This window comes from Podarcis muralis, chromosome 1 (genome assembly GCF_964188315.1).
Source record: "Podarcis muralis chromosome 1, rPodMur119.hap1.1, whole genome shotgun sequence".
Taxonomy (NCBI): Eukaryota; Metazoa; Chordata; class Lepidosauria; order Squamata; family Lacertidae; genus Podarcis; species Podarcis muralis.
Window position 1 is genome coordinate 21,802,915 of NC_135655.1, and position 18,332 is coordinate 21,821,246.

Consider the following 18,332-nt stretch of genomic DNA (forward strand, 5'->3'; position numbering starts at 1 on the left):
GGCTTACCGTACTCACTTACACTGGAGTAAGTACTATTAAATCCGAGGCTCTCAAGACATCTCCCAGTATTTAGCTTCAACTATGTAACAGTATCAGGGTGTCCTTGGACGATTCATTGGCTCAGATAGATAGGCAGATGTTAGCCAACTGAAAGGAATTATTCTTTACATCTTCTCTGTTTTGTGTCCGTGAAACCAGGATGAAATGGAAAGCCAAGTCCATTTTTCAAAGCCTTTACCTGTCATATTTCTCTGGCATTGGATTTATGAAGCAGTTGGTTCCCTAACTCAGCAGCGTCTGTGCCAGACAAATTAAATTTGATAATCCCAAATTCCACTTTTCAATATGGTGCATTAGGCCCCAAGTCTTTGATCTCATTCCTAAACACCTTAAGCTCCTGGGTGCGCAGCACCAAGGTATTTACACTTTCATAGCAACAGTAACCCCAACTATACATACATATATATATATATATATATATATATATATATATATATATATATATATATATATTTCTCCATCCTCAATCCAAAACTGGATCTGATTGAGACTATATGGCTGAAGTTTGAATCCTATGCCCATCAGGTGGAACAAGTCCCACTGAACTCATTTGGACTTATTTTCGAGGAGGCATAAACAGGATCTGCCAAAACATGACATGTTTAATGTGAGCAGAGAGAGTGACATGAAAACTGCAACTGCAAGCTGTTTGCTAGCAATCTGTAACGTGAGATAAATTTAACTTGCAGCCACAGCCTCCATTCACACAAGGAAGGCTTCCCTGCAATTTGCTCATTAACAGGCCAGCTAAAAACTCAGCTTGTTTTCCTTTTTCTACATTTGCTCGGCTTCTGTGTTCATAATGAGGCAAGGCTGTGGCAGCACTTTAGTAACAAAAGGCTGCGATTTGCTTCCCTGCAAAGATCAGTTAAATGCTCCTAGTGTTTTCATGATTAAACAAATGAATGTCACAAAGTGTCTTTTTCAGAACTCAGATAAAGGGGTATATTGGGAGGCAGGAAGGAGGGTGAGGAAAGGAGAAGGCTGCAGGAAGGGTGAACACCAATAAACGCCATCTTCTTTGGCAAGCATGTCCAAAGTATCAATCTAGCATCAATCTAGTGCTCATGCTGCACCAGTGTGGAGTAGTGGTTAGAGTGTCAGACTAGAACCTGGGAGACAAGGGTTCAAATCCCCACTGTCTCTCAGCCTAACCAACCACACAGGGTTGTTGTGGAGATTAAATGAGGACGGAGAAAACCATGTATGCCACATTGAGCTCCTTGGAAGAAAAAGATGGGCTATAAATGCAATGAATATATAAGCATAATGTAACGCATATGGGGCTCTTATTTTTATATTGGGTTTAATCCAAGCTAAGAACGTCAAACGTGGGTCCCATTGAAATCAATGGGGCATGTTGCTCATGTCTTGTTTTAGTTCCCAGTGGAATCAGTGGAATGTCAAGCTCCGCTAACATAGGCCCCATCTGCACTAAACATTTAAAGCAGTGTTATATCACTTTAAAGAGACATGGCCTCCCCCAATGAATCCTGGGAGCTGCGGTTTGTTAAGGAGGCTATAGTGACCCCATTCCCCTCACATAGCTACAATTCCCACAGATCCCTGGGGAGAGAGATTGACTGTTAAACCACTCAGAACTGTTGTCCTGTCCTACCAAAACCTGTCTCTGGCCCTGCACACACCTGGTTCTGAGGCTTGCTGAACCCTCCCAAAAATGTATTTTAACATGTGGATGAGGAGACATCAGGCTTGAGGGATCTACTTTTTTTTGTTTACTAGTACCCTGAGAACCACAAACGGGAACCTAGTGCCAAAGGCACGAGGAAGCAGTTTCATTAGCACAAAGACTTTTGGGTCACACAACAGAATTGCCCCTCCGTCTCCCCTCCCTGAGTGCTTCCCGCCATTTTTGTCCTGGGTTTACCCCCTCCCAACCCTCTGGAACAGATCTGGGGAGGGCACAGGGGTGCATGGAGAGGGAAGAGGCACAGATGGAGAACCTTGAGACAATGGAACTACTTTTTTGGATACCCCCTACAGACTAAGAATTAAAGATTTCTGAGATCAGGGAACACCAATATTTGGAACACCAACGCAGTTCACAGCCCTTCCACCCAAAAAGCTACTCCTAGTTACCGTAAGCTTTCTTCACTCCAGTAAAATAATTTAAGGTGCTGTTGGGGCATTTTGTTGTTGCTCGTGTTAAGTGAAGCGAGAAATCCTTGCCAGGAAGTCACTAAGAGACCTATCAGTAGATCCAGATCAACCCATCACTTTTTTTAAAAACACACACACACTCTTCTCAAAGTCATGCCAATCACAGCAGGTAGAGTGGAAATGGATTAGACAATTCCACGGAGGATAAATCTTACAACTATAATAGTTAAATGGAACTTCCATGGACAAGGACAGTGTACCTCTGCGTATTAGAAGCTCTTGAGTATCCAGAGGTTACTGGCTAGTCACTGTTGGAAACAGAATTCTGGATTAGATGGATTTTGGACTAGTGGCAGATAAAATGATGGATGGGAATAAGAGCTGGCTTATTCTTACTCCCCATCCATCATTTTAACCTGGGTAAGGGCTGTAGCAAAGTGGTAGAACACTTGTTTGGGGAACAGAACATCCCAGGTTTGATTCCCTGACATATATGTACAGTGGTACCTTGGGTTACAGGCGCTTCAGGTTACAGACTCCGCTAACCCAGAAACAGTACCTCAGGTTAAGAACTTTGCTTCAGGATAAGAACAGAAATTGTGCTCCGGTGGCGCGGCGGCAGCGGGAGGCCCCATTAGCTAAAGTGGTGCTTCAGGTTAAGAACAGCTTCAGGTTAAGAACGGACCTCCGGAACGAATTAAGTTCTTAACCTGAGGTACCACTGTATCTAAAAGCATCCTCTGAAGAGCTCTTCTGGATCCCCTCAGAGGTCTACCTATTGCTGCATCCTCCCCACAACGGCCAACCAGATTCCACAGTCAACTGAACAGCCAAAGTTGTGGTCTCGGGTGCAATCCTTGGCACCATCACCAGGTGGCGCTGAAAAAGACCTTTGTGTACAATCCTGGAGAAGAGCTACCAGGCATCCTCTACAACACGGAGCTATTTAGATCAATGGTCTGACTCCATATAAGGCAGCTTCCCCTGTTCCCATGCCCATGGGAAACCCCAAACAGGACAGGAGCACCACAGGAACCCACTCCCACATTCAGTCAGGCCATCAGTCCATCTAGCTCAATATTGCCTCCACTGACTGGCAGCACCTCTCCCAGATTTCAGACAGGGACCTCTTGCCAGACCTACCTGGAGATGCCAGGGGAATGAACTTGGGCCCCCTGGCACGCAAAGCAGATGAGCGAGCCACGGCCCTGGTCCCTCCAGCCCGGATTGATTGCTGCTGCCGGTCAGAACCGACAACACTAGGCTCGCCCAATCGATGGCGTGTCCGGCGTTGGTGGTACAAAGGCAGCTGTGCTGCTTGCGAAGCGCAGCTAGCTGGCCGCTTGCAGAGCGCGGTCCCGAGCAGCCCCTTAGGCCCCGCCACTCCAGCCAGCGCGAACTGGCAGCGTCGGACCGGGACTGGGAAGAGGCTTTCGCTTCCCATCCGAGCTGCTTCGCGGGGCAGGGGGAGGCGGAGAGAGAGGAGGAGGAGAAAAAGAAAAAGAACCGGGGGGAAACAACAACAACAACACAACCTGGAGGAAAGTGCCAAGAGCCCTCGCTAGGTGGGCATGAAAAATCACTGCAGAAGCGGCGGCACCAGGCAGGATTCAATTCGAAGGCGAGCCGGGGAGCCTCTAGCCGGCTTCGCTGCGCCCAGGCTCTTCCCACACTCCGGCGCCCCCTCCCTCCTTTCGCATGCCGCTGCTGCTGCTGCTGCTGCTATCCCGCCGTGCCCTCCCCTCCCCTCCCCTCCCCATCCCGGGAGTCCTTATCCCCCCCCCTCCCCGTTCATTCTCCTCCCCTCCTCCCTCCTCCCGCCGCCGCCGCCGCTTCCAGGCTCTGCAGGGTTGATGGACAGCTGAGGATCCGCTACTCCGGCGGCGCGCTGGGCAAAAAAAACAAACCAACCCCGAGAGACAGAGAGCCAAAGAATCTGGACTACTTGCAGCGGCAAAGGAGGGAAGCTTCGCGCGCCTCGGGAGCACTTCGACCCGCTTTTGGGGCGGCGCGGGGGAGAGATTCGCAGCTTCAAGCGGGAGGGGCGGGGGGAAGGGAGGAGTTGACTCCCCCGCCCTCAATTAGCAACCCTCCCTGGGACTTTTTTTTTTGGCGTGGTGGTCCTTCTGGTCCTCTTTGAGGAAAGAGGAGCCGGGACTTGGAAGGCAACGACCACCCCCCCACCCCCAATTTGGGAGCAAAGGGCCCGCTCTGCAGAAGGAAGCAGTCGATCCGTTTTGTGCTCCTTTACCACAACAAGCCTCGCTCCGCTTCTCTCCTCCTTGTGATCCTGCTTCAATCGTCCCCTCCTTCCCCGATCACCCCCTCTCCGCCCCGCCCCGCCCTCCGTGCCTCTGCGCCCCCCCCCCCCCGCCGCCGCTGCTCTTTCGATCCCGGGATACGTGGGAGGCTCCGCTTCGCGTTGCCACGCGTTGGGTCGCAGGGGATCCCTCATCCCTCCTCCGGAAAGGAGTTTCCCCGCACCGGTTCCTCCGGCGAGCGGGCTCCCTGGGCGCTAGGAGGGAACTTCAGGCGCCTCGGCCGCGTTGGAGCAAGCCGCTTTCCTCGCAAACTTTTTTTTCCTGGGCAAAAGCACCCCGAGCCCTGCCCGCGTCAGCGCAACTCCAGCATGTAAAAGGGAGCGCCAGCGACGGCCTCTTTCTCTGCAGACGTGGCCCCTTCCGTCCCCAAGGGTAAGAGAAAGGCGAGATCCTTGTTGTTTCTGGGTCTTTGGTGAAAGCGACCCAAATTGGAGCGGGCGCTGCTTGCTGCAGCGGCGGCAGTAAACTGGGTTCCGTCTGCTCCGAATAGCGCGCGGCCGCCGTCGCGCAGAGGCTGCAGCATCAGCTGCCTCGCACTACCCTGCTTTCAGGCAGAGGGAGGGGGCGTCCCTCGCCCCCTATACCGGATCCTATTAATGTTTGGTGGGTGTGCTTGAATCATGGCGGTGGGGGATTGCTAATAGGAAGTTTCGTTTTGCAGCAAGGCTGGTGGTGGTGTTAGACTTCCCCACAGAAATAAGAGCCCACTCCCAACTGTTTTAGGTTTAGCCCACATCCCAGCTCAGAAGCTGCGTGCAAAAGCTGCCCCCTCCCCGCTTTCTCATCACAACCACCCTGTGAAGTGGAATAAGGGGTGCTCTGATTGATTTCTGCTTGTGGGTGCTTTTCCTGTCCTCCTTTTTTATTTCTCTCCGGGGCTTTACTGGGGGGGGGGGGGGAGAGAGAGACATAGCTGTCAACCTTCCCCTTTTCTGCGGGAAATTCCCTTATTCCAGCGCCGCTTCCCGCTGCTTCCTGCCGCTATCCCGGATTGTTAGATATCCCGTAGTAGACTGTCCCTGGGACAGGTGAGGCTGCTGATCCCTTGTTTTCAAATCTGAAAGTTGACAGCTATGGAGAGAGAGGCTCTCCTAACCAAATCCAATCTGAGTTTTGCCATTGCTGGGGAGAGAACGGGAGTCAGCTGTTTGCACTGGGAATGGGATGTGATGAGGCACCACAGCTGCCCAAACTCTCTCTCTCTTCTTCTTCTTCTTCTTCTCTGCAAGGTAACACAGGTTGCTGCGAGGAGGAGACATCCCCGCTTCCCCGCAGGAGTGATGCTCATCAGAGAAGTTTTGCTGCTCCTTCAGTGCTGCTGGTCTTCCCTGCTGCTGCACTGGACCCTCCACCCCATCTGGGGCTTCATTCAGGTAATGTCAGGAACTCCCTCCTTTCTTGCCCAGGTAGCCCACACCTGTGCTCTTCAAAGAGCACAAACTTCTGCAGCAAAGTACTTCTGAACTGTCCTTATTGCACGACGTTTGTGGGCAGCGGAGGGGTGAAGTACAAAAAGGAAGTGCTTTATTGCTAGGGTTACTGCTGTAGCAAAGTACTGTGCTTCTCTTTGAGATGTGAATACCTGGCCCAGGTGTTCCAAAGTAAAGCTGGTATGATTGTAGTTTGATTTGAGCTTTTTGCCGTACACAGGACTAAGGCAGGGAGGCAGCAGCAGCAAAGAGCTGTCGTGTGTCAGAAGCAGCTACTACACGATTTTAGCAATAACAGAACGATTTGTGTTGTGAACACACCCTGAGCAATTCTTAAGCTTTGCAAAGAATTGATACAGGGTATGCTTTTTTTGCATTTCGTTGACCCTTGAACCTGCTGTTCACTCCTCTCTGTACCCACGTACAGGATACAAACATGCAGACATATGCACAGGATTCTGTACCTGATCAGGATAGCAAGTCATGCATTTGATGAAGTGGGCTACTTCCATGGAAGCTTATCCCATAATAAACCCATTAGATCTTTAAGGTGCCGTAAGCTCTGTTGCTGTTTTTTTCCCCCTGCTACAGGCTAATATAGCTACCTCTTTGGAAGTCCTATGTGTGACAGTGGTGAAAAAGAGAGGGAGAGCGCATTTCTGTGCATGATCAATGTTTCTGTTCAGGGTGTTTGGTGTTTCTCTGAGCACAGGAAATAAAGGACCCAAGGTGCTTGCTGATTGGTGGATGTGGTTTGAGGTTATGAATGACCACAATCTTTGGTTCCCGGTTTTCATGCATACTAGTTCTGATGTACGGGAAGTGAGCGCTGCTCCTCATGTAGCCAAATGGCACCACCCATGTGCCACCTGTTATCAGCTGGCTTGACAGAAGGTCAACATTTGCAGCAGTTTTAAAAAATAAAAACTTCAGGAAAAGAATTAAGAGCGGTATCCTGCCCCCCCCCCCCCAAAGCCCAGTGAAGACATGAAATCCCAACTGACTGTTGGGGAAAGGGGGAAGAAATAGAAAACTGAGGGGAAGCATGGCATGGATGGGAGGGGCTGGAATTTGGACTAGGGGAGGATTCCATACTGCAGCATTTTGTTGCTGGCTCCTCTTGTTCATTCCATTTATTTTCCAATGTGTCTTAAATCTATATGTGGAAGTATCTCTCTCTGGTTGCTGCGTACCTCATTTGTCCGGTAAAGTAGATGGTTGGGTCCCAATTTCTACGGCGTAAATAAGCAAGCCAGCCTCTGAGGCTCAAGCAGCAGACCTGTTCTTTCCTTGCAGGTCTGCTCCATTCACTTGCAAAATGGAATAGGGGGAGAGAGATTGATGGTCAGACTGAAAGGGCCAAAGGGATTATCTGGAGGGTAGGGTGCTGAATCTTCTCCTCCCCACCCCTAATTTTCCCCTGGCTTGGTCCCACAATCTTACTAAGATTATCAGGCTCTGATGTTGGAAGTGAAGCTGCCCAGAAGATGGGATTGGGGAATAGTCTGCTAGAGGAAACATAGGCTGGAGGACGGTTTTGGTCTCTTACCCCTTCCTCCTTTAAATTGCACCCCCACCTGCCACTTTACACTTGGGTGAAAAGACCTTAGTTTCAATATACCTGCCTGCTGTGGTCACAGACAATTTGGGCCTGAGATCCTATGTGTTTTCATGTTGCTTTTTCTACTGCAGTCCAGCATAGCAACTCTTCAGGCTCCTAAACTTAACAGCCCTGTGCACACCTGCCTGGCCCAGCTGAATTGAATGGGACTTCATTTGAAGTAAACATTCATAGGGTCACACAATACAAGGCTGTTGCTAGACTTCAGCTACTTGCAGAGCAGAGCAATGTTATGTTCAAACAAGGTAACACAAATCAGATCTTGGGTAGCTGTCCAGAAATGTTTCCTAATACTTGTGTTGTGAAGAAAGACTGCCAGGAAAGTGATGGAGTTGCAGTGGCAATGTTTTCTCGAGAGTGGTTTAATTCTGGAAAATCTTAAGTGTTACAAACTATCAGATTAGGTGATCCATGAACTGCTTTGTGCAGTTCAGACGGGTCTAAGAAGATTATTTTGATCAAACAGAGGGTGCAGTTTAGAGATTCAAACCACTGCATCAAAAGTCAGAATCTGACTCTGCACTCTCACTGCTCACTGTGCTTCACTGAAAATGAATTTGGTGTTTAACTTGGATAAAGGAGCTTGTGTGATTTAGGGGTGGGGTGTCAGCTGAAGGCTGTCTGCGCCTTGTAAAAGTTTTTGTCCTTCCAATACTTTGAATGTGGTGAAGGGAGAAGAGCCGTAGCTCAGACGTAGAGTTTTGCTTGCAGAATGTTCCAGGTTCCATCTCCAGATTGAATCTATTTCCCTGAGCTGCTGCTGGTCCGTGTAGACAATACTGAGCTAGATGGCCCAGTGGTCTGACCCAGTACAGTGGTACCTCGGGTTAAGAACTTAATTTGTTCTGGGGGTCCGTTCTTAACCTGAAACTGTTCTTAACCTGAAGCACCACTTTAGCTAATGGGGCCTCCCGCTGCTGCCCCGCCGCCGCTGCACAATTTCTGTTCTCATCCTGAAGCAAAGTTCTTAACCTGAGGTACTATTTCTGGGTTAGCGGAGTCTGAAACCTGAAGCACCTGTAACCTGAAGCGTATGTAACCCAAGGTACCACTGTATAAGGCAGCTTGTTATGATAGTCTCATATCTGCAACCAAAACAACAACAAATAGTTGAATTGCACACTTTTGGTGAATGCTGAAGATGCACGTCTCTATCATGGCCTGTACGCTTGAGATGTATATTTAAGGATCCTCCTTATCTCTGTAGTTTTAAGTTGTTTAAAACTGTTTTCAACATTGTGTTTCAACTGAGACCTTGAGGTGAAGGATGGGTAATTAATAGTAATAGTAATGGTGCTCTTCCCAAACATTGTATTTATTTTTTTACTCAAGTATACATCTGTTCCTAGCACAGTGCCAACATTTTAGGCCTCAGAGACATAAAAAAAGCAGGCCTGCCATGTTTGGGAGAAAGCATAATTAGACACATGAATTCCTACATCAACAGTGGTATAGGATGTGTACTTATGAGTGTTTCGTGTTTATGAGCATTTGGTGCCTGTATGTGTGTTTTTCATAATCCCTTCATGCACTTCACATTTCCACATAGAAAAGTATTTATTATTCACCTCCCCCACCCCACTCCCCCAAAATTTACAACCTTTGCCATTGTCTTCCATGTCGGGTCTCCTAAATAGAATTTGAGCCACAGCAACCATAGCTGCCCTACTGAGAACAGTCCATTTTTTGTTGGTGTGCTAAAGGGCTTCATCCTTCCCCAATGCTTTTAAGCGATCAACGCCATTGAATTTGGTGCCCGTAGAATCCAGCTTGCTAATTCAGAGCAGGATCTGAGTCTTCCTGAATATGCTGGAGGGTTTTCAAAGTCTAATGACTGTAGGTGGCAATGTGTGCAAAACTAGGCCTCTCCAAATAGCCTAATTTCATTAGCAGTTTGGCAAGGTGTCTGTGATGTGGCTGTGAACTCGGAATCCACCGAGTGCAGGCTGAATCAGCTTTCCTGGTCCTCTGGTCCTCTGGTTTGCCATCTAGGTTGACCTTTGTGGATATGTCTGGTGACCAGCAATCAAGATGCATAGACCCAGAGGACAGGGTTCAATTTATACAGATGAGTTATTTCAACCTTGCAGTGATATATGCAACTGTGATATATGCAACCTAAGTAAGCAGGATTGTGAACCTTGAAGCCAAGGGACATAGGAAGCTGTCTTATACTGAATTGGATGATTGGTGCACCTAGCTAGTATTGTCTACACTGAGTGGCAGAGGCTGCAGGGTTTCGGAAGGCTTTCCCAGCCCAGGAGATGTCAGGCATTGAATCTGAGACTTTCTACATGCACAGCAGATTCTCTAGCATCAAATTATGTGGTCCCCCCCCCCACTCCCTTTGACATGCTACCTTTTGTGAGTTAACTCCTTGCTTGTAACATAGATCTTGAGGGAGTAACTGATAACCTCAGTACTGTAAGTACAAAGAAAATGCTGTCCTTTCCCTCTGTTCTAAACTTGGCAGATTCCGCATTTTGCTGTGGATGTTGCTTGACTTAACTTTTTGCCCCTCGTCTTAAGATCTGTCAGCCGTCCAATTGCACAACAAGGATCTTGTGCTGCCGCCGCTGCCGCCTGCCACGCTCTGAAATCCGGGTGGCTAAACAAGCTTGTGTAATTGAAACTGTGCATGCTTTGAAGGCAAATGTAATTATATGAAAGGATCTGCTTTTTTTTTGAAACCGACACCCTCCAATCAATCAGTCAGTCGCCATGACTTACAAAAGCACCCCTTATGCAAGCTTCATAGGTGATGTATATACAAATCACTAATACATTAAATTAGGTTTGTAAGTATACAAGGGTCCTTATTATGCCTGGGCTTCCCTTTCTAGTTTTACCAGGGGGAAATGATTTTGCCTTATCCATAGATTATGCTAGCATTTTTATCAGCATGAATCTGTTTCATTCCACATTAGACACATACAGGGGGGGCGGGGGGGGGGAAACCAAACCAGAAGCAATTTGATTAAATGTAGCAACTTTCTTTAGAATTTCAGCAATAGTACCGTTTCCGTGGGGTGATAAGAACACGAGAAGAGCCTGCAGGATCAGGCCGGTACCTCATCTACTCCAGCATCCTGTTCTCTTAGTTTCCAATCAGATGCCTGTGGGAAACCAGCAAGCAGGATTCGAACGCAAGAGCCCTCTCCCCTCCTGCAGTTTCCAGCAATTGCTTTTCAGAAGCATTTATGCCTCCATCTGTGGAGACAGAGCAGAGCCATTACGGCTAGTGGCCTTAGCCCTCTCCTCCATGAATTTTATCTCAACTCTCTTGCAAGCCATCCAAATTGGTGACCCTCACTGCCTCTTGTGGGAGTGAGTTCCATAGTTTAACTCTGTGTTGCTTGAAGTAGTGCTTCCTTTTATCTGCCCTGACTCTTCCAACATTCCTGTGGCGAAAGACCCTTAGGTATAATCGGTGCCTCACGAAATTGCCAGGTTCAGCGTGGCACAGTAGAGGGGGTGTGGGGTCTTGTGCTTTTAACAGTTTCACAGAAGAAATAGTTTCAGCATGTTCTGCTTCTCCTCTTCCAGCTTTGTAGCAAAACAGAAAGATCAGCTCAAACCTCAAACCTTTCTAAGTAGCTATTGGAAACACAGGAACCTTCCTCCAGATCTAGAAACCTCAGACCTGTCTCCCATAGATACAGTCTCCCATGTCATCAGTGTCAACCAAAATAATCAGTTTTGGCAAACAGCAGAGAAAGCCTTAAATTACTATATTCTTCCACAGAAGTCACAAATCTTAGAGAGAAAGAGAAAGAGAAAGAGAAAGAGAGAGAGAGAGAGAGAGAGAGAGAGAGAAACCACCAGCATTCCCAGGGAGGCAGTAAGTGACTTTTCAAAATGACATCATGCTCGTACTGGGATGCACCAATGTCATGATGCATACTTTCTATGTAAAAATGCTCAGTAGGTAGTGAATGTGAAAAAAATCATAGAATCATAGAGTTGGAAGAGACCACAAGGGCCATCGAGTCCAACCCCCTGCCAAGCAGGAAACACCATCAGAGCACTCCTGACATATGGTTGTCAAGCCTCTGCTTAAAGACCTCCAAAGACGGAGACTCCACCACACTCCTTGGCAGCAAATTCCACTCTTGAACAGCTCTTACTGTCAGGAAGTTCTTCCTAATGTTTAGGTGGAATCTTCTTTCTTGTAGTTTGGATCCATTGCTCCGTGTCCGCTTCTCTGGAGCAGCAGAAAACAACCTTTCTCCCTCCTCTATGTGACATCCTTTTATATATTTGAACATGGCTATCATATCACCCCTTAACCTCCTCTTCTCCAGGCTAAACATGCCCAGCTCCCTTAGCCGTTCCTCATAAGGCATCGTTTCCAGGCCTTTGACCAAAAGATCTGTTTACTTGGTCTTTTTGGAACAGGAAGTAAAAAAGCTGAGCCTTGTGGGCTACTAAAATAAAGGTTGACTACCATGTTTAGGCAAAATGGGTGTCTTTTGCTCACTGCCAATCCTGGTGGCCATAGGGAATTTCTGCAAAAAAGGATGATGATTGGACACTTCATGATTAGACACATACAGAAACAAGAAAAAGTGAGTGGAGATTTGTTGGTATCATTTCTTCTTCTTTTATTTGCATTATCCCACTCACTGTCTAGAGACACAGGCATCAGAAAGCTGCAGGTAATTACAGGTGCAGGACCTTAAAGATGTAGCAGAGGCATTAACAAACACCACTCCTTTTTCAACTACTGCTTTGGCAATCTAAGACAAGGGTAGCCACTTGACAAACTTCGTGGAACAGTGGATGCAAGACAAGTTGACTAGGGCCATTAACTATATACAGAGGTACCTCAGGTTACAGACGCTTCAGGTTACAGACTCCGCTAACCCAGAAATAGTACCTCGGGTTAAGGACTTTGCTTCAGGACGAGAACAGAAATTGCGCAGCGGCAGCAGGAGGCCCCATTAGCTAAAGTGGTACCTCAGGTTAAGAACGGAACTCCGAAATGAATATATATATATATATATATATATATTTGCTTTCGTAGATTTTCACGGGTACAGGAATGCAGGTTTTGGTGTCCTCGGGTGTCTTCCCGTGTAAAAGTTGGGGTGTCTAGGCGACGTTTCGACGAGGTCTCACTCGTCATCTTCAGGCTGGTGCTTTCGGCTTCTTGTTACTGGAACAGAGCAGGATCTCAGTGTTTGAGTTCCTATAAATACTGTTGAGGAGGTGTGGTGTATAGCCTCCAATGTTCTGGGCAGAGAGGAAGTTCCCAGGCTAGTGTGCCTTTTCTTCTTTTGTTCCTTGATTGCTTGAGGGATATCTTGAGTGATTTCTTGAGTGATATCCTGAGTACCACTTAGGTGGGTCATTAGGTGTGGATTAGTTGCTAAAGCCTTTGTGTCTTGACCTCTTGAACTTTGTGAAGAGTTTTTCTGAGAAGATGGCTGTACTGCATTTAGTTGTGCTCTGGCTTGGCTTCGTGTATAGGGGCGAGCTGTGGTTTTGTGGCCTGTGCCAGCCAGATCTGTGTAGGGATTGCAGGGGGGTGCAGCATCCGGAGGTGCCACCATGGTTTGGCTACTGGATGGTGTCTGTAATTTATCTGTGGAGAGGGTCTGGGTTTGGGTCTGGTGTGGTTGATTGGTGATGGCGTTCTGTGTGCCTCTGGATCTGGTGTCAGTTTTTGTGGGGAGGGCTAATTTCCAGATGTCTGGCAAGCGGGATGTGTCGTCACGCTTGTTCATGTTGTGAGGGTGTTTCTCTATCTCGATGGCTTCCATGATTATTCTCTTGTGGTGATGTTCCATGTTAGAGAGCAATTTGGAATCTGCAAAATTAATTTCGTGTCCTGTTTCTTTCATGTGTTGGAAAAGAGAGGAAGTTTTTTCTTCTTTTTTGACGGCATTCTTGTGTTCTGCGATACGTGCATTTATTCGTCTGTTTGTTTGTCCAATGTACGTGGCTGGGCAGACTTTGCAGGGTATTTCATAGACCCCTTGGTTTTCCAACTGGATTTTATCCTTGGGGTTTCTGAGGATATTGGCTATTTTTTGGTTGGCGCAAAAGGCTGTTTTGATATTGTGTTTATGGAGGATTTTGCTAATTTTATCTGTAGTGCCCTTGATATAAGGAAGGAGGGCCATGCCATTGTTTTCTTCTGTGTCTTGGTTTTTGGGGGGTGTTTCTTTTTGGATTAGCTTCGTAACCCTTAAGGTACTTACCGTAATTGTGGTTGTACTGAAACAGGGTGTCATATTATGTTGCTTGGCAGAAAGATAGCAATTTTGGGGAGAAAGAGAAAAGCACAGGAACTTCTTTAAAAAACTGAGTTAAACGCAGTCCTACAGTGTTTGAGACTTCACAGTGCTTTTGACTGAGCTAATCTTAAACTCCAGAACCTCATCAATTTCAGCTGCCTGGACTGGCTTCACTTCTTAAAAAAATGAGCCCGAGTTCCATTACGATTATGGAACACTATTAAAACTGGAACACTATTAAAAATGGAATATTAAAGTTAGTCTATTGGCTCCAGAGGCTTAGCAACAGAGGTGCTGTTGGTGGGAAGGAGTTCAGAGAAGTGACAAAGGAATACAGAAAACTGCCTTCTAGTGAGCCAGCTTGTTTGTCTAGTCCTGCTGCAAATTTGGAGCTCTCAAGAGGAAACTATCCCTCCAGAAAGTAGCAAGACCTTGTATTCAGCACCAGATTGAAACAGTGATGAATTCAAATTCCACTGCAAATGAACTTTCAGGAGTGCTCTGCCCCCTCTAACTTCCTAACTCCTCTGTGACAACAGTTGATACAATTTTCTGGTTATTTTCATAGACATGCTTCAAGCTTCATTGTAAATAATAGGATGTTTTTGGAGAGTTTCTACCATCTCAGAAAGCATGTTAACAGAGAAGTTTAAATAGCAACAGAGTTGTATCCAAGTAAGCCATGTTCCGTGTAGTCCCATTGAACTCAGTCAACTTGAGTCCAATTATTTCAGTGCATCTATGAAAGTATGATTTGCTTAGATAAAACTCATAGACTGTCAAAATCCACACTGTTGACAGCTGGAGACATTAAAACGGATAGCTAATGTGGTGAGTCCTGAGTGCGCACTGGAAGGACAGATCGTGAAGCTGAGGCTCCAATACTTTGGCCACCTCATGAGAAGAGAAGACTCCCTGGAAAACATGATGTTGGGAAAGATGGAGGGCACAAGCAGAAGGGGACGTCAGAGGATGAGATGGTTGGATAGTGTATTCGAAGCTACCAGCATGAGTTTGACCAAACTGCGGGAGGCAGTGGAAGACAGAAGTTCCTGGCGTGCTCTGGTCCATGGGGTCACGAAGAGTCGGACATGACTAAATGACTAAACAACAACAAATGTGGTGATATCAAGATGTTGTGGACTGCAACTCCCATTGTCCGATGGGCAAGGACTGATGGGAGTTGTAGTTCACAACATCTTGATATCACCACATTGGGTACCCCTGCATCAAAACATTATGGAATGCAAAGTAGATTCAGGCCAAAGGGTTTCTGTCTCAGACAGACCAGTAAGGACAACAATTTAGCCATTTCTTCTGTCAGGAATGTCACTGAGACGCCTGACAGTAATATCTTAGCAGCAAAGTCCAGGCAAAACAGCTTATGAATGACTATGGAAAAGAAGTCTCTCTCTCTCACACACTCTCTTTTAGAAGTAAGCTTGAATGAAAGCCAGTCAGATATTGGTTTGGTTGATCATTAAAAGGCAACATGAAGTGTTAAAATTTGTGACAGGTCTATATTTATAGCAGAATCTTTCATTGCAGGGCATAGCTTCGCTGCCTTCTCATCTGCCAACCTAGAGGCAGCTTGTATAGGCATTAGGGAAAGAAAAGAGCAATTACACATCATATGAGTCATCACGCTTTGTGAGAGGAGCAGTCTTCCACACAATTTCTAGTAATATCATGTTCTGTTTTGTTTAAAAGGGGCCCACGTGGAGTCTTTTTCATGGCTGGAAAAAAATAAATTGACAGGAGGCTTCTTCACATTTTGAGGTGATATGTACAGAATTTTGAAGAACCTTGGAAATGATGAAGGTCCAATGTAGGCTTTCATTTGTTGTTGTTTAGTCATTTAGTCGTGTCCGACTCTCCGTGACCCCATGGACCAGAGCACGCCAGGCCCTCCTGTCTGCCTTCCACAGTTTGTTCAAACTCATGTTAGTAGCTTTGCGAACACTGTCCAACCATCTCATCCTCTGTCGTCCCCTTCTCCTTGTGCCCTCAATCTTTCCCAACATCAGGGTCTTTCCCAGAGAGTCTTGTCTTCTCATGAGGTGGCCAAAGTATCAGAGCCTCAGCTTCAGGATCTGTCCTTCCAGTGAGCACAGGCTTTCATTTAGTCTTTGTTAATGGCAGGTATAGCCAATATGATGCCACCCAGATGTTGTGGACTACAACTGTCATCAACCCCAGTCATCATGGCCAATGGTCAGGGGTGATAGGAACATCTGCAGGACACTGTGTTGACTGCCCCGAATGAGGATGTAAACAAGGGGTTTGGGAATCTGCCCTCAGTTCCAGCCTCTCCCTCAAGATTGGTTTGCTGCCATTTCCCCAAGTACTACACATTATCTCTCTTCTCATTCCTCCCATTTCTAAGAAGATTATGCTGTGAGAGAGACATTTTTGCACCTTCTTCTGCTACCATTTCTGCAGCAGCTGTTTACACAGAGGAAGGGAATACAGTGGTGCCTCTGGTTACGTACTTAATTCGTTCCGGAGTCTATTCTTAACCTGAAACTGTTCTTAACCTGAAGCACCACTTTAGCTAATGGGGCCTCCTGCTGCCGCCATGCAATTTCTGTTCTCATCCTGAAGCAAAGTTCTTAACCCGAGGTACTATTTCTGGGTTAGCGGAGTCTGTAACCTGAAGCGTATGTAACCTGAAGCGTATGTAACCCGAGGTACCACTGTATATCGGGCATGGAGAACCTGTGGCCCTTCAGTTGATTTTGGACTCCCATCAGCCCCAGACACAGTGTTAGAAACTGGGATAGAAAAGCTAGGAGCCAAATGGTTTCTGGGATCTGGGTTTTGGGGGGCAAAACAGAATGTCTAGTTATTAGACATGTCTTATTATTTTGATAAGCATGAACTCATACGCAATTCACATAAGTGACACATTGTTAATATAACATTTTTATCAGAAATTGTTAATACATGTTTAATTTGGTGTTTACAATAAAAATGTTGGTGCTATGTTTCAGTTTTCAAATCACTCTACTCTTTATTGTTAAACTCCTTAGTATATTGTCTATCCTTAACATATACTTTGAGGCTGCAGAGCACATACATTTCAGTAATCCGTGAGTGTCAGCCAGGCGCAAAAAAATGGCACCCAGACTTTTTGAGGTGCTCGCAAATGGAGAATCTATAGGCACAAAATGTGCCTGGTGCCCTGCTAATTTCAAACCCTGCCCAAAGAGCATGACCAATGGCCAGGGATGATGGGATTTGAAGTTCAGCATCATCTTGGAGGGCCACAGGTTCCCCATCCCTATTATAATGTATTATTTTATATACTACTTACTTGCAAAAATGCCTTCCAAGAGGTTTGCAGGTATAAAACAGAGCATAAAGAATATAGCCACATGTAATTAAAATGCAATAAAGCAATTTCATCAGGACTTTAAACAGCCACAATTAATATGTGCAATAAACAAGGCCATTACAACAACATAGCAATTCACACAGTTTAAACAGCAGTTATAGAAGAAGCTCAAGTCAGGGGGATCAGTAGCAGCGAACATTGTTTCCAGGCAGAAGGTCCAAGGTTAATTCCTGGTGACTTCCATCTAGAATGATCTGAAAGACACTTGTCTGCCTGAAAAATTGGGAGTGCCGCCACCAGTCAGAGTAGATACTACTTGGGTCAAATGACAACTGCTATAACTTATCAAGTCTCCAGTGCAAATCTTGCCTCTGCTATGACTGCATTAGATATTATGGCCTCAGTTGCCTTACACTTCTTTTATATGGGGGTATCTTACATGTAAGGGACATGGGTGGCACAGTGGGTTAAACCACAGAGCCTAGGACTTGCCGATCAGAAGGTCGGCGGTATAAATAGGTACCACTCTGGCGGGAAGGTAAACGGCGTTTCCATGTGCTGCTCTGGTTCGCCAGAAGCGGTTTAGTCAGGCTGGCCACATGACCCAGTAGCTGTATGCCAGCTCCCTCGGTCAATAAAGCGAGATGAGCGCTGCAACCCCAGAGTCGGCCACGACTGGACCTAATGGTCAGGGTCCCTTTACCTTTTTTATCTTACATGTATCTGAGGAATCTTACATGATTTTTGAAAGCAATAATCAATGTACTATAAAATAAATAAAACAGTATTGTAGATGATAAAAAAAAAAAATCTTACCTGCACTGATGATAGTCATTGTTTGGACAGGGTTTTTTTAATCCATTTCTGCAGTCTCACAGTCAGTCAATCAGTAGCTGAACTGGGTTCTACACAGTCACAAAAACAAATCACAGTAATCGAAAAGGCCTCAAAAACAAAAACGCAAAATAAATAGCAAAAACAAAAGCGCCAAACTTAATCAGTTCCAGAAGTCCATTTGACTTCCAAAATCTTTGAAAATGAAGGCACAGCTTCTGATTGGTGCAGGTGCCCGGAAGTAGTTATCCAAACTACAAGAAAGAAGATTCCACCTAAACATTAGGAAGAACTTCCTGACAGTAAGAGCTGTTCGACAGTGGAATTTGCTGCCAAGGAGTGTGGTGGAGTCTCCTTCTTTGGAG

The 18,332-nt window shown here is 46.3% G+C and overlaps 1 protein-coding gene across 2 annotated transcripts in view; it reads left to right on the forward strand.

Annotated features, from left to right (window-relative positions):
* The first annotated feature begins 3,955 nt into the window (after window positions 1-3,955).
* Window positions 3,956-18,332, forward strand: part of PRIMA1 (proline rich membrane anchor 1) — a 53,539-nt gene continuing 39,162 nt past the window's right edge. Inside the window, exons 1-2 of one of the 2 annotated variants that reach the window (XM_028717066.2) lie at window positions 3,956-4,875; window positions 5,733-5,876. In XM_028717066.2, the coding sequence (XP_028572899.2) occupies window positions 5,784-5,876 (93 nt within the window). In that variant the 5' untranslated portion in view covers window positions 3,956-4,875; window positions 5,733-5,783. The remainder of the gene's footprint in view (window positions 4,876-5,732; window positions 5,877-18,332) is intronic. The other variant, XM_028717075.2, reaches the window with a different exon arrangement.